The 17000-nt window shown below is 38.5% G+C and overlaps 1 protein-coding gene across 2 annotated transcripts in view; it reads left to right on the top strand.

Moving 5' to 3' along the window:
• Positions 1 to 4151: 4151 nt before the first annotated feature.
• The window catches only part of atp2a2b (ATPase sarcoplasmic/endoplasmic reticulum Ca2+ transporting 2b), a 75798-nt gene continuing 62949 nt past the window's right edge, over positions 4152 to 17000 (top strand). For both annotated transcript variants that reach the window (XM_020510698.2, XM_048611652.1), the window contains exons 1-4: positions 4152 to 4750; positions 5431 to 5448; positions 5542 to 5624; positions 14776 to 14880. In XM_020510698.2, coding sequence (XP_020366287.1) covers positions 4633 to 4750; positions 5431 to 5448; positions 5542 to 5624; positions 14776 to 14880 — 324 coding nt within the window. In that variant the 5' untranslated portion in view covers positions 4152 to 4632. The remainder of the gene's footprint in view (positions 4751 to 5430; positions 5449 to 5541; positions 5625 to 14775; positions 14881 to 17000) is intronic.

Below are 17000 nucleotides of genomic sequence, written 5' to 3' on the forward strand. Positions count from 1 at the left end.
ATAGGTTACAAGGAGGCTTCTGGTTGTTACATTTTCCTTTCACCTAATAATTAGGACTTAGTACACTCTGTTGTGTTGTGGCATAATGTGGCCAAAAATTGTGTAGATTGTTGCTTTTGAAAGAACATGGTTACCAGAGAGTGCAGAACAGGGTACCAGCTAGCCTACTTCACACTTAAGTAACAAAGTCACAAGTAAGGGTACATTTCATGAGGAGAATGAAGAATAATACCAATTGTTTCTCATTCCAGAATCTTTCATATAGTAATTTATTCAGGGAGAAGAGTATTGGTTCATCATTCTAGACTGATCACCAGCAAGGAGGTTACAATGGAGCTGTGTATGGTGTTACTTAGCTAGAAATAGAGTACAGTGTGCAGTTATGGTCACCATAGCATAGGAAGGATGTGACAGCACTTGAAAGGGTGCAGAAGGGATTCACCTGGGTGTTGCCTGGGTGGGAACAGTTCAGCTATGAAGAGGGACTAGATAGGCTGAGGTTATTTTCTTTAGAACAGAGAAAGCTAAGTGGGGGCGGGGGTAATCTGATTGAGATGTACAACATTTCTAGGGGATAGACAGGCTTAAAAGAAAATATTTTCCCCTTAGTTGAGGTGTAAATAAGCAGAGGGCATAGTTTCAAGGTAAGCAGCAGGAGTTTTACAGGGGAGTTGAGGACATTCTTTTCTCACCAAGCGCATATGGGTAACTCGTTGCCTAAAAAGGGTGGTAGAGGCAAGAACACTCAAGACTATTAAAAAATATTTAAGTGAACACTTTAAATGCCATAGCATACAAGACTATGGGTCAAGTGCTGAAAAATGGGATTAGAATAGATGGATGTTTTATGACTGGTATGGAGATGATCGATCAAAAGGGTCTCTTTCTGTGCTGTATAAACTCTATTATTCAATGACCTTTCTGTTCTGCAACATACCTTATATTTCATCACTGCCCCGTTTTCAAAAATGGTAGCAAGGAAAACAGGGGCAACCCTGTTTTACTCCTACTTAATTTAATTCTGAATCATGCGATTTAACTAATTATCAGGGACAAACTTAAAACATTATCTTCAAATTAATAACTGAGTAAATAACAGCAATCAAAAATAAAAACAGAAAGTGCTGGAGCCTTGGCAGGTTTTGTAGCATCTGTGGAGAGAGAAATAGCAGTCTATTCCTCTTGCACCAGATATTGCTAGAAATGCCAAGTTTCTTCACTTTGTTTTTATTTCAGATTTCCAGCATCTGCAGTCTTTTGCTTATAGATACCTGTTTATGCAGAGGTGACATTCCTACTTCTGTGACATGGATCTAGATCTCCATGATGTATTCATATATTTCTGTACAAGTGACTGTTAATTTGTCTCAAAACTGTGGTTGTTGAGGGTAAAGTTTTGGAAATATATGAAATTACAAAGTGAGGAGAATAGTTGGCCCTTTCTGGAAGGCTTGCAGTGAAGTGCCGAGGGCAGTGGCCAATGTATAGCCACAATATTAATTTCCTGGTCACTGACCTGATTGCTCTACCTGGTCACTGCCTGAGATCAAACCAGACTGTTTGCAATTTTGGCATCCTATTTAACTCTGAGCTGAGCTTCTGATTCCAAATCCACTTAATCACCAACACTTCCTGCTTCCACCGCTATAATATCACCTTTCTGCCCCTGCCTCAGCTTATCTGCAGTTGAACAATCACCTGTTACTCTTCAGACATTACTCATTAGACTTTTACACTGGACCTTACATTGTTACTCTTAGACCTGACTATTCCATCATTCTCTTGGCTGATCTTCCACGATGTACTGTCCATAAATCTCAGTTCATCCAACTTCCATGATCTGTTGCCTAACTTGCATCAAATCCCATCCACCCACCACCATTACATTAGCTGCCTACAGTGGCTCCTAAATAAAAATTGAAAATGCTCAAAAAAAATTACAGATTTGGCAACATCTGTGGAAAGAGAAACAAGAGTTAATGTTTCAGGCATCTTTTCTGACCTGAAATGTGAATTATGTTTATCTCCCCACGCATTGTTGTGAAACCTGCTGAGCATTTTTTTTTCAGATTTTTGGCATGTATTCTGCTGTCACATTTTGACTGTCAACCCATGCAATCCTCCACAGGCTCACCTTTCCTTTTCTCTATTACTTCTTCCAACCCTACGACCCTCTGCAGTTTCCACACTTCTCAAATTTTGGCCTCTAAAACATCCATGATTTTCATTAATCCACCATTAACAGTACGCCTCAGCTGCCAGGCCGTAAGATCAGTATTTCCCTCCTCAAACATTTTCTCTCTTTTTTTTTTAGAATGCTGCTTAGTATCTACATCTTTAGCAAAGCTTTGGATCTTATCTGATATGGCTCAGTGCCAGATTATGTTTGATAATTCTCGACCGGATACTGACTTGCACATATAATGTATTTAACATAAGCAAAGTGCTTCCCAAAGCATTTGTTTCACTGGAGCAAAAGGATCATTTCACTAGGGTGAAGGCAACATACAAGTGTGAAGTGTTTTGTTGCTGGAACCATGCACAGCAATTAGGTTCGAGGTTTGTCTTCAGTCACATAGAGTTAGTCAGTTGTTCTCAGCCTGCTTGGATTAAGGATGGGCTAAATCAGACAAGATTCCGGTTCCAAATCACTACACAGGATTTAGGATTGACCTTTGACATTGCGCATGTTAATAAGTGACCAATAAGGTTTCATTGTCAAGGCTCATGTGAATACTTAGGTGAGTAGTACTCAATAGTACTGATACCAGAGGAACAGTGACAAAAGAACAAAGAAGCTTGCAGTTATATAACGTCTTTCACAACTGCAATCCAAAAATACTTTACAGCCAATTTAGTGGGTTTGAATCATGGGTGAAGGGATTGCAGCAGCTAATTCAAACCACAAACTGAATGTTAATGAGTGTTAGTGTAAATGATCAGACAATTTGTTATTACTGCTATTAAATTAGGAATAAATATTGGGCACCATGCAAGTCTAACTCCCTAGCTCCTTTCCAAAACAGTGCCATGGGATCTATTATGTCCACCCGAGAGAGAACAGATTAAGATCTCATCCAGAAGGCAGCACCTTTGGCAATGCAATTACTCAATATTTCCCTAGGGTTATCAGTCTAGATGTTAACGCTCAAGTCTCAAGTAGTGCAATTAAATCACAACATTCTGACTTAGAGGTGCGAGTGCTAATGGTGAGCCGCACTGACACTCAGCACCCTGAACAAAGCCAGTTAAAATAAAGAAATCGCTTTTAATACCTTACCACATCCTCAGATTTCCCAAAGCACGTTACAATCAATGGATCAGCTTGCCCGGAGGGGAAAACAGTTTAAAAAAAAATCTTGGAAATGAACATACTGGGTGTACTGCAGTTCGACGAGGTACACAGAACAATTCGGACCGAAATATGTCATTTATAAGTTTTGCTGACTTTTCCTTCTCCCTACATTTATGAAGGTAAAAATTACCACAGACTGCAAATGAATGAATAGCAAAAAAAGTAGAGTGAAGTTGACCAGAATTTCCTCGTGGAAGAAATTATCCTGAGAAATGAGGGGAAATAAAATTCATGAGAACAAAATGTGGTTGGCAGTGCAGTTAGAATCGGTGATCTGGTACCCCCGTGTCTGTGCAGCGTGGTGCAAAAACAGTAGTAGTCATTGAAAAACGCCTGAAATAGCAAATTCGTTACATGAATCAGGAAGTGAGAAATCGTTCCAGTCCTGACATTGAGAAATTGTTACATTTCCGGTTACAACGTAGCGGGGTCTTTTTTTTCTCTTTGTCTGCTGGGATTTATCCAGGCACCTGTTGTACAAAAAAGAGCCGGTTAAGAAGTTCTGAAACTTTCGTAGGTCGTGTGAAAAATTCTTCACAGATATATATATATATAGTTTCTAAAATAAAAACTTGATGGTTAGACTCTATTTCATCACGAGTATGAGTAAATCCTGAGACAAATGATCCCGCTTGCGCTTCACATTTATGGCTGGTTGAACGTCACTGATTTCTCAAACCGGATTAACTTTTCTCTCCTCCTCCACCTCCCTTTCCCGGGAACTCTGGAATATGAGGAGGAGCCGCCGAGAGACGTCAGGCTTTGCGGGGTCCTGACGGCTGCGAGCTGCTCCAATGAGCTCTCTCCACATGCGGCCACTCGAGGTCTCGCTGTGAGAAAGGCCCCTGCCACTCAGCTCGTTATAAACGTGCTGCTGCCGGTGGCCGCTCGCTCACATTCATTCGGCTGAGCGAGGCGCTGCTATCGTGCCGCCTTCAGAGAAGCAGCAGCAGGGTCTCCGTGTCGCAGTCCTGCGGTTCTCCACTCCATATCACGTTTCAAACAGACAAAACCCACAACAAAGAGAGGAGATAAAAAGAGCAAGAATTTCTGTTTAAATTATACCCAAGCGGAGAAAAATAAGCAAGAGATTGAGAGTTCTATATAAAAAAAAATATAATTTTCTAAAAAAAATTCTATTGAAGTGGTTGACCCGAACCTTCCTCCATCCACGCTTGTCTTTCTCCCCTTGTGTGTCAGCTTGTTTCTGGTGAGGAAACACCAGTTCCGCGGACAAGAAACCGCAACTCTGAAGGACGGAAACCTGGAGTGAAACCATGGAGAGCGCGCACACAAAGACTGTGGATGAAGTTCTAGCCTATCTTAACGTCAATGAGACAACGGGTCTTAGTTTGGATCAAGTCAAGAAACACAAGGAAAGATGGGGACCGAATGGTATGTGCTGGGATGCATCCTGTCGGTGCTGCTGTGGTGTCTTTCGATGTGTCGTGTGTTATTCTCTCTCACACCACCCCCCCCTCCAAGTTCTTTCCAGCTTCCCACCCCCCTCTCCCCGTTCGTTGTTGTAGTAGTAGTATTAGGCCTTATTGCAATGTATGAAGCCGGCATCTCTGCGTGAGGGAGACCGAACATGGCTGACTCACCGCGATATCTGAATTTTAAATTGTATGAAAGTCACATTTTGTGTTTCCTTTGAGAGGCGGGGGGAAAAATGGTGGTTTAAGGAAATGCAGTGTATTCTCAGACCTAGCTTTTTCATACACCAGGGACCTAAATTTTGCCGGTTCCAATCATCCATTTGGCTTAACCTGCAGCGGAGATATTGTAATTTTTCTTATAAAATATAATCTCCGAAGGTGAGGAGTAATGGTTACGCGGTCAGTTGTGTTAGCATCCTTTTCTTTTCAAAAAGCTATGCTTTTTACTTGAGATGTGATGTACAACCTTTCATGGCACCATGACTGTAGGATAGTCGTGGTCTAAATTGTACCGGTTTTTTTTAAATTTCAAGCGTGACTTTGTGTCCTTGTCTTGAAGTCAGATGTATTTGCATGTTTTTAACGCAGTTTTCTTTTTTTCTCGCATATTCCATGGTGGCGCCACTCATTTAACAGAGCTACCTGCAGAAGAAGGTATTGTAGATCTTATGTGCTTTTATATAATTATTCTTAATACTGAACTGTGATTATTTTTAATGTTGAACTGATAGCTTCCTTCTGTTTCAGGCAAATCTTTATGGGAACTTGTGATAGAACAATTTGAAGATTTATTGGTTAGAATTCTACTCTTGGCAGCTTGTATATCATTTGTGAGTACCTTTTTTTAATCAAATGAAGTTATATCAATGTCATGTTTTCTACCTAGGGTGATTATTTTTACATATATGTGCATTTATTGAGAAATTGAGTACTGTGGACTGAAAACTAATCTGTACCCTTGCGCTAACTAACAATGATTGGAATGGTGTGTGGTATTTTAGTCCAGTCTGTCTTGATAAAAGTAAGGTGACAATTGCAGCTTTTTGACGAGCAAGACTGATGTCTGCAAAGATGATACACTTCTGTTGACCAAATTTGGCCAGTGACCTTCATGGGGACATGTGTGGTATCTCATCTCTCCTTGACTTTTAAGGTTTATAGCATGCCAGTTAAAATGGTTTTGGGTCGACATGACAATAATAGAAAACAATGTTCGGTCACGGATTGGGTTACACTACTTAATGCAGTAGCTGTACTTGTTGTAATGGTTACCCAATGGCAGACAGAAATAAATGTTCCTGACATACGTATGAGTACCAAATGTTCTGCTAAATTGAGTTTTAATTCAAGTAGTTATCCATTGCCGCTTTGAGGTGTAAAGTACTGTCTTTATGGATATCTGTATACATGAGCATTTATGTCACTAACAAAAGTAATCACCAAAATAACTTCGGTTATAGCCTCCTTTCATTCAAATTGTTTAAAATCTGATTTTATACTGTTACAATTGAGTAGAAAGCAGGAATCATTTGCAAGAAAACAAATTTAATTTTTGTACAGCTGATAGTGGACAAAACATTTCTTTGACATACTGTGTTCCACTTGATATTAATGTACAGTTTTCATGTTTCAATGTTATTGCATCAGAGGGTACTATCAAAGAGCTAAAATTTAGCTGTGAAGTGCACATTTGACATTAGTGTGTATAAATTTTAGGGGTCAATGTTGAAGTTTTGTTACTGTTTCTGTTACTCATTCCAGGGCACTTAAATTCAGTTTTGAATTGTAAATACTTTGGGGGGCTGTGGGGGAGGGGGTGCAGTTCGACTTAATGAGAAAAATCTTATTGGCAAAAATGAAATGATATCGAACAAATTCTAAATGATGTTTCAAAACATGATTTCCAAGCAACTATTTAAGAAAAAAGTGATTTCTTTGATTTAATATATAGTAGTAGAATTACTAGGGCACTTCAAGAGAATATTCTCTGGATAACTGGAAGTTTTGGGGCTTTCAAGTAAAAGGCTACTGGAGAGCGTAACTCGTGACATGACTAAAGATAATTTGGGGAAAGGTATTGCTGTGAATTGTCTGGGTATAATGGACTATGCATAAGAGGTTCAAGCACAAATGTATTTGAAACAGTTGAAACTGCACTCTATTTATGGCTTACATGAGTTTAAGGAAGCTGGTGCACTGCAAGACTTTCCATACAAGTCTTGGAAAATCTATACAAATGAAAACAATTCTCAATGTTGAAGTACCGCTTTAAGTATGTGAAACATAGTGACAAAGTTAGTGATGTGATCTGAGTACATATATGTCCAGTTTGTACAAGAGTGGAGCACTATCAACTAATAAAGAATCTGAGTTTGTTTTAATTTCAAATGCCACAGGGAGCTTGTTCTGCTTGTCATAGCTAGTTTTCCTAAGGAAAATATTTCATGATAGTTACAGTCCTTTTTGCTGAAAAGCATTTCATCTCTCACTTAAAATGTGCTGACCAAGAGAAGAAAATTAATTTATTGCAGGGTGATAGTTGTCCTCTAATATGTTCCCAGAATAGCCATTCATCAAATCCTGAGTGTTGGCAGAGCACTTAACTAAAAGAGATCAATGTTGATCTTGCCGCATCAAAGTGTTCACACATGGGCAATTCCAGGAGGTGTTTGGTTTTAGGAGAAGAGAACTGCTGTTTCCCAAGTCATTGAACTCATTTTAGCACTTCTGAGTTTTCTAGTTGAAGCTAACTACAATGTTATCTGATGGAGATTGGATTCCAGCCTCCTGAGAAAGGAGGGAGATTAATGTATAGGACATTAAAGGGTGGTGTGTGGGATGGGGGAGGGGGACTGTGGAGTCAGCAAGGGAAGAGCGATTCTGTCCTATTCTTCTGAAATGGTCACAAAATCTAACTTGCTTTTCTAAACCAAAAGCATTAATTCAGAATACAATAACAAACTAGTACCAATACTAAAGTTACAAGTGTGTCCCCCCCCCCCGGTTCTAATCTCCTAGAAAGGGAAACATCCTTTCAGTATGCACTTTGTCAAGTTCCTTCAGGATCTATCTTATTTCTAGAAGACCATCTCTCGTCCTTAACTCCGAAAGGAAACAGCCTGGCCTGTCCCTTCTTTCCTTCTTAAGATATCACCTTCATGTATCCCAGGTAACAATCAAATGATTCTTTTGTACTGCTTCCAATAATTCTATATTTTTCCTTTCAAATAAGTAAACCAAAACTGCACAGTAATCCAGGTCTGGCCTCCGCAATACCTCAAATAGACCTATAACAAAATATCCCTACTTTTGTATTTTATTCCCCCACAATAAATGGCACTCTGTTTGCTTTCCTAACTGCTTGCTGTACCTCATACTGTTGTCGTGACAGTGATGCCAGCATACACTATTATTAGTATGTGGTGTACTTGCATTGGTAATACTGATTTCTAATGCAAGGCTACTACAGCCCTGATTATTGGTTCACAACTACTTTTAAAATGTTCATACAGAATCATTTCTTTTAGATTGCCAAGTATTGCAAGTACTGTACCAGTTAGTATTAAATAATCTGTTGCTATTTGAACTAAATAACTTGTTCAGTTACTTGACCTTAGCCAGGTATGTGCAGAAGAACAGCAATGCTAGCATTAATGCTGGTGATATTAGCAAATAAAGTCAGGATTTGGGGAAGTAATAGAGTCTAAGTTTCTACATAAGCAATTCTAAAAGAGAAACTCCTGGAAAACCAAGCAGATATTTCTAGAACCACTGGAGTTGAAGTAGTCTTGCACTCCCTTTCACTTGCGGTCATGTTGAAGCTGATCATTAATGATAGTATGTTTTAGGTTATGGTTAAGGGTCAGTTCCTTTTAGTAGAACCGTAGATTATTGGTAAGGGGTTGTGGAATGACTTGCTGCTCTTGAACATTATCATTGCCCTTGCCAGTTGAAACATGATGTGGTCTTGTATTTTAGCCTACAGAAAGGTATCACGTCTGGTTTCAAGTCATATTCAAATGTTTGACCTAAAATTAGTTAATCCGTTTTTACCATCTCTTGCATGCAGTGTCAGTGTTGGTAAATCACATTTAGTACGGTTGTCTGGAACTGAGCTTTTGTATGCTTGATTAAAGGAAACTATGACAGGCTAAAATATGTGATTTAGGGGAAAATTTGTTTTTGCTTCAAAGCTACTCTTCTCTTCTCTTTCAGCCAATTTGAAGTTATCTTGTTCTTCCAACTTGATGCCTAGAATTAAAATTGATCATACATTCTTTTTGCATTGCACGGTCTGTTGTGTTCCGTCTGCTGATGGCTTCGATACAGTGAAGGCACAAGAAGAAAAATTGATTAAAGGTGTATAGGAACTCCTGTCAATTTCTAGCAGTCGGGTACTAAAAGGCATGGAAGGTCTGGCAGGTTCATCTGACTGTGGAGGAGGTGCATAATGCCAGAGAGGAGGAGACAAATACAAAATAGGGAGAGGGAGAAGATCTTGTCTATATCACTTCTAAAGTTATTTTCTAACAGTGTCTTAAGAATTACATCTATACTACGCATCAGATTTGTGGTTGAACCCATTTATGCAGTTGTAGCAAAATCGTATTTTGTATCTCCAGGGACAGATAACTTGAACCTGCCATCTTAACATTTTTAAACCATCAAAAAATGTTAACTTTTGTGTTTTACATTTAAATTCTCACATTCTTCTGTTTTTGACAGTGTGCATATATATTGTACTTTTTGTTTGGGTGATCCATTTACTCTTGCAGATGTAATGTGATACTATGTAATACAAATTGTTTTACCGGCAAACTAGAATAATAACTTTCATGTTTTATGCTCCAGCTTTTAGTTTTAGGTCTGGACTAAGATGCTACCCTGTTAGTGCTATCTGCCTATAGTTCTTAATTGTCTTATACGGGAGAGAGCTTTGTACATAGGTGGTTAAGTGCATTGTTCTGTCAGCAGTTTGAATTTATTCATGAAGTAAGTGTTAGGGTCATGGTGCAACATTTTACTTTAACTACAGATTTAAATAGTGCTTGGGACATCTAAGAGATCTCCCAATAACCTGATTTGATAGCACAATGGAATTGTACTTGGATAGTTGAAAGGATTTAAATAGACTGCAGTTGGACTGTTTCATTATTTATACAAGCTTTTGGCTTTGTTTTATCATGTTCCCTTTTTAGGAAGTAAATCTTCCTGGGAGTTTTCTACCACTTCAGGACCAGCCCTAATTCTAGATTAAGTGCACTAACTTGTAGTCTAAATGTACACTTAAAACAACTGAATTGTTTCAATATCACAGACCGTTATTTTTAATCCCAAAATACCGTTTTATAATAAATTCCATAACATTCAAAAGTGCATTGCAGTTTGCATTATTTCTGCACAGCATGTGGTGCTCTTGAGATGCTTCCAATACAACTGTAGTTCTACATGATAGTTATAATCCACATTCCACGACACAGATATTGATTTTACAGTTGTAGCTCTTTGGTATATTGTATCAAGTTGACCTTGGACAATGTCCTTTTCTTACTGACCCTTTGTGGGTGCTTTAATGCACCCCCTACACAATTCTGGACCTTAGAATATGCTAACTGCAGACGAGGTCACATCACTTTCTGCAACAACAACTGGAATATAGTTTCACGTAAACAAAAAAACTTCAGAGATGATGATTCTCTGGCGGTAGTTGATGTTAATCTGTGTCCATGCCCCTAAGAATAGCATATAGAACACTGACTCCTGGATCGTGGAGCTGATGGGGGTAAACCTTGTTTAAAAACACTGCAAAGTCACATTCCAGAGGGAGGTGAGTGATGCTATATTTCCCGACCACAACTACGTTGAGGGCAGTGTGTGGTGAGGGCTGGGAGACTCCAAGTATGCAAGAAGGATCTGATGTGGAGTTCCTTTCTCAGCAGTAGCCAAGCTGAATCTTTGAAAGCTCTGGTGATGAGGCATTTGCCAAATAACTGTGTTCAGGGATCAATTTGACTAACTTTTTTTCAAATATCAAATGCTTGGTAGATTGTACTCTTTTCAGTGTGAGCAATCCCTGATATACTTGCCTTCTTTAAACCTGGTGGAGAAGGTGAATGTACTCTTACCAAAGCAACAACAATAATAGTTGCACACAATCATGTTCAAACTGGAATGTGTTGATTTAAGCAGTGATCCCTTCATGGAATTGTTTTCATAGTTGTCTCTACATTGAAAAAACTGCTTTCAAATCAAATCTGGTGTCCTTATGGATAAGGTATGTACCCCAGGAGAATGAATGCATAGTTTTTGTTTGTACATCAAACACGTAATGAAGGAGAATGAATGTTGTCAACATATATGCTTAAGTATCCAGAGTGTTAATGTAACCATTTTCTTACACTGCTTACAATCTAATGTTTTGGCATTTTGTTACCTGTTTTGGAAGTAAATTATAAGGAAAATTAATGACTCGTTGTAGCTGCTGGGCATAAATGACATACCAAATAAAGCAATGCTGAATCAACAATGGATATGGCATTAAATAAAACCTATATTGAATGGAACAATATGAAGCTACTCAACAAACATGTGTCCCTCTTCATCCTCCAGTTAAATCAGATATGGAAAGGAACTACTTCATATAATGCACTCCAGATTCAATGCAGGAATAAAATTGAATGAAATGCCCATTTCTGTCAAAACCTAGACTGGCTGAGATGGGAGTTAAGAATAACAGTCAAAGCAGTGGGAAGAATGCTGAAGTTGGGTTAGGAAGCAAATCTAGAAAGCCTTTTTTAAAAATTTGTTTAGTGTGTATGTGTAGTTAATGAGATGTTCAGTTATAAGACAAAAAATTTGAACTTGTGATTGCGATACAAATAGTTTGCAACTTTTCCTGTCTATTTGTTCAATCAAAAATCGTCTGTTGGTTTGAGTAGTGTACATAAACGTTTTTCTTTTTTTAAAAAAAAAAAATTGTGATTTGGGGGATAGGATTAGTTCTGGGAGTTTTGTCTTGCATTGTTTCAAATTAGTCTCTGATCTGTGCTGTGGATGTTACTGTGTAATTGAGATTGAATCCTGATTGCAAATGTAGAAGGTATGAGAGTCTCTAAATAGGCCTGCAGCACGCAGGTGTGAGCATAACTTGAACAGTCTTTGTATTGTGACTAAGTGAAAACATTCTCATGTAAAAGTCAGCCCCTGACTTGGCAAAAATCGGACCCTTTGTACTTGCCTCCTGCTCACTGCTGAAGTAACACTCTCCCTGGTGCAAGCCCACTTGTTGATAAAGCAAATAGCACACCATTGAAAGCAGCTGTTCAGCTTGGTGATATCAAAACCAGCACCTTACAAGGAGGGCTTCTCGTGCTGTGGTTGTGTCCCTACCTCTGAGCCAAGAGGCCTGGTTCAAGTTCCACTAGTGTGTAATAACATCTCTGAACGGGTTGATTAAGAGGGAGTGGGTGGTGAATCTCACTGGCATATACTGTTCTCCCTAGCCCTAATGTTTGATATGGTAACATGGTGTGAAGAAGTAATGGCAGGTACAAAGCAGAGTTCAAATCTAAAAATATTTCTGGCTCCCTTTTCACTACTTTCAGGGACAAACTTTGTGGAAACAGTCTCCTAACTGGCAACTGTGGCAGTGAAATGGTGGATTGCAACCCCTTGAAGCTACTATATATGCAATAACTGAGCCCTAAGCCTCTACTCTGGCTAAAAATTTGGTCTTTGAAACTTGACTTTTACATGAGTATATATAGTGAATCTTTTTTTTCATGTTTTGAATAGTATATTGGAAGTTATAATTTAAAGGTTTTGAGGTGTAATTTAACGTTTTCAAAGCTGCAGTAACACCCCAACACTTGTATTTTTATATAGGATCTGACCCACGTGTCCTGTAATATGCATCTGAGTTTCTCTCTCATTTTTCTTTGATTTCATTTGGTATGACCCACTTTTGATGCATGACCTACTCCTGGTATGATACATCAATTTTTCCTTCCCGAGAGAATTGTGCTTAACTCAAGAAAATTGTACATTCACTGTGCCTCACTACACTGCATTTGTGTGGTTGTTCGTCAGTCTTGTAACATTGGCATGTTAATGTTTGTGTTCCCCATTATCTACATGAATGACATATCACCCTTGGCAAACCAAGTTGTTGGCAATTTCTCACAAGCTTGTCAAAGTTGCTAGGACTGTGTAACTTTGCCTGTTTACTTCCTGTTGCTGAGAAGTTGTCGTGAATGTTTGGGTGAGAGAAACTCAAGTTCCAGTTAGAATATTTATTTATATATTTTAGCGACACTTGCTGTTATGTGATCTTAATAATCCTCAGGAATCCCCCATCAAGTTTTATTTAGTTTGCATTTTTTTTTGCTTTGGAAAGTGTCTCTTTTCAAGGGAAATGGGTAGTACAGATAATTAGGAAGTAGTCTTTCATTTCTGGGATTGGATTCAGTGTCTGTCAGTCACTGTCCTGTGTTAAAGTCCTATCAAATTGTGAATCAGGAGCTAAATTAGCAACTGGGGCTACAAGGCCCAATATGGGGAACATTATTATATTGTAGCATTACAGGTGTCCACTTTGAGAATACAATCAGTTTTTTTTAAGCCCTGTAAAGTTATAATTGATTTGTGTGAAACTAGAGTATTTCATGCCCCAATATTAAATTCGTTACCTGTCAATGCAAAAGATCACCAAAGCAGTTAAAAAAAATATATCTTTTTAAGTTATTGTATTCCTTCTTTTGGTTTAGTACTTGACTGTTCCAGTGTGTCTGTGACCCCAAGAAATTTTCAAATTTAAGTTTTGATATGTTTTGTTCAGATGAATATGTTTCTAGAAAAATCTGTTTTTAAGAATTTAGAACTGAGATCAAAGTGTAGTCCCTTTTTATGACTTACAAACTAATAGAGTATTGAGTTTTATACTGATTTGTTATATCTTGGTTTCAATTTTAGAGGGCATCCAATTTTAAAATGCCAACAGTGAGTTGATTTATTGATACATCACATATGAGATGCTGAGATAACAAGGTGTAGAGCTGAATGAACACCGCAGGCCGAGCAGTATCAGAGGAGCAGGAAAGCTGACGTTGCGGGCCTAAATCTTTCGAAAGGGTTTTCTGAAGAAGGGTCTAGGCCCGAAACGTCGGCTTTCCTGCTCCCCTGATGCAGCTTGGCCTGCTGTGTTCATCCAGCTCTACACCTTGTTATCTCAGATTCTCCAGCATCTGCAGTTCCTACTATCTCTGAAACATACGAGATGCTGTTGAGTTTTGAGATGTTACATTTTAACTTAATTTCCACACTTTTAATAGAATTCATAAATTATAAACATGAGCTTTTGTTTATACCTTGTGTTTTTATAATTGTCTGAATCAAAATGAAGGTGACATTTTGTAACTGAATCTGCTGCAAATGAACCTGATTTTATAAATTTAATGTATTCACCATACTCCTTTCATACTTTCAATTATTTTAATTAGGTACACTGTATAAATGAAAATGAATCCTAAAAATACATAGAACTACAAAAGTTCAAAGGGTTCATTTACAAGTCCTTGAGCTTGTGGCACTGAAGTTTATATTCATTGAATGTATTTGTGCACAGAAAGTGAGTGAAGAAGAGACATTTTTAATCAATACACGCACTTTGCCAATGCTGGAAATAGAAACCCTGAACTCATTTAAAATGAAACACTGTAAACTGCAGTGCTACAGACCAGGTGCTGTGAAGTGAAATCCGAATGGCAGCTAGTGTATTGGATTGATACAGACATGATGGGCTGATTTGGCCTTTTTCGTGTGGTGATCTTTTTTATGGTATACAGAGCTTGAAAATGCTGAAGGACAAATTGTGTAAGAAATGCACCAAATTATCTTTAAATGCATACAAATGTAGAATGAGTAAGTCACTGCATTATTGAGTGAGCTGTGTGCTTCACACAACCTTATTTGATCATTTTGTAGGTTCTGGCCTGGTTTGAAGAAGGTGAAGAAACTGTAACTGCCTTTGTGGAGCCTTTTGTAATACTATTGATTCTGGTAGCAAATGCTATTGTGGGTGTTTGGCAGGTAAGTTATCACTTTAAAACTGTTTTAGTGGACAATAGAATATTTGGTCATTCGAACCTCTCACCTGCTCTGTCATTGAAGAAGGTTGAAGCTGATCTGATTGTGGCCTCGGCTCTGCATGCCAAATTGCCACTAGTAATCTTTTGATTCCTTTTATTGGTCAAGAATCTATCACCCCACCTTCACTGCACTTTGGAGCAGTGTGCTCCAAAGACTTAGAAATGTAGCTAATAGGTGCAGGAGTAGGCCATTTGGCCCTTCAAACCTGCACCAACATTCAATATGATTATGGCTGATCATGCAATTTCAGTATCCCATTCCTGCTTTCTCTTCAGACCCCTTCAGCCACAGGGGCCACATTTAGCTCCCTCTTGAATATATCTAACGAATTGGCCCCAATAGTTTTCTGTGCTAGAGAATTCCACAAGTTCACAACTCTGAAGAAATTCTTTCTCCTCTCAGTCCTGTATGGCTTACCCCTTTATTCTTAGACTGTGACCTCTGGTTCTGGCTTCTCCAACATCGGGAACATTCTTCCTGCATCTAACCTGTCCAGTCCCATCAGGATTTTGTCTCCGAGGTCCCCCTGCTGCCACCTCATTCTTCTAAATTCCAGTAAGTACAAGCCTAATTGATCCCATCTGTCTTATGTCAGTCCTACCATCCCAGGAATCAGTCTGTGAACCTTGGCTGGACTCCCCTCAATAGCAAGAATGCCCTTCCTCAGACTAGGAGACCAAAACTGCGCACAATACTAAACATGTGGCCTCACCAAGGCCCTGTAACTGCAGCAAGACATCCCTGCTTCTATGCTCAAATCTTCTCACTGAGTGTAGCTTCTTTTTAAAAAAAAATCACTTCTAATACTTGAGGAGAAAACACAAATTTCCATATTTCCATCTTAAATAGGAGACCTTTTTTATTTAAATTTTGACCCCTAGTTCTAGTTTCTCCCATAGGGGCAACATCCTTTCACCATCCATCTTGTCAAGTCCAATCGGATTTTGTATATGTTTCAGAAACTTGCTTTCATTTTAAATTTATTTTGTGCAGTAAAGCCATTGAGGAGGATTGAATTAATAACATGACATGAAGATTTACATGAATGATGAAATTTGATCAGAGTGGGACCATGTTCCTTTCCCATTCCTGCTTCTGTTAAAATTGTATGTCTATGTACATCAGCTGGAGGGTCATCATGGGAGCAGAAAAAATTGTGAATACTGATGTAGCCGTTTGAGGTCAAAGAACTGTTGTGAAAAAAACAACTTCCTTTTCTCTCCATTTCTCAAGCGCTTTCGTAATTATTTTGCCTGCTTTACAAATTGGGTCCCAAAATTGTGCACGTTTATTTTTCTTCGGAACTTGCAATATTTCTACTTTCAAAGGATGGGGAGTAGGACATTAAATAATTAAGGTTGGATAAGTTAGTAAAATTGGGAATTTTTCTCAACGCCAGCAATCCATCTCTTGCAAAAAAGATTTGTGGATGGTCTGTCACTTAGGATTTTCAAGACTGAAACTCATTAGGTTTTTGTTGGTCCAGGTACCAATGGATATGGAGAAAAGGACAGTAAATGGAGCTGATGTAAAATTACTATTACATGATCCAGCTGAAGGGCTGAATGGCTACTTTTTGTTCCCGTTATTCTGAGAGAGTGCAACATTTTCAATAGCCTATGGGAAATAATGCGGGGCAAGGTGCTCTGTCATCAAGATATTGGTTCCAGATTTATTCAGCAGTGAGGCACAGTGAACTATTACGTTTTGACTTGCATCTGCAGTCATCAAGTCCATGACAGAAGAGGAGCAGGCAGCTCAGTTTTAAATTAGTAGTGTACTACCTATTTTCCAGAAGGAAGTTAGTTATACAGCAGCATTTTCTCCAGTTGGATTTCAGAGGTATGTATTTCAGTTGACATTAAGTGTTGTTTTTAATTCATTTTTTTATCCTCTTTTTAAATCATCCTTTTTTTTTTCCTCCATCCTCCATTTCAAACATACCCAAATTTTTGAACAGAGCTCAGTGTTGCAGGAGAATACAAGGCACATTTAGACACAATTCTGCTTCATCCACTTCAGGTTTCTGAAAACCTGATTTGTTTTTTTTCCCCTCTAGC

Source organism: Rhincodon typus, chromosome 24 (assembly GCF_021869965.1).
Source record: "Rhincodon typus isolate 14 chromosome 24, sRhiTyp1.1, whole genome shotgun sequence".
Lineage (NCBI taxonomy): Eukaryota > Metazoa > Chordata > Chondrichthyes > Orectolobiformes > Rhincodontidae > Rhincodon > Rhincodon typus.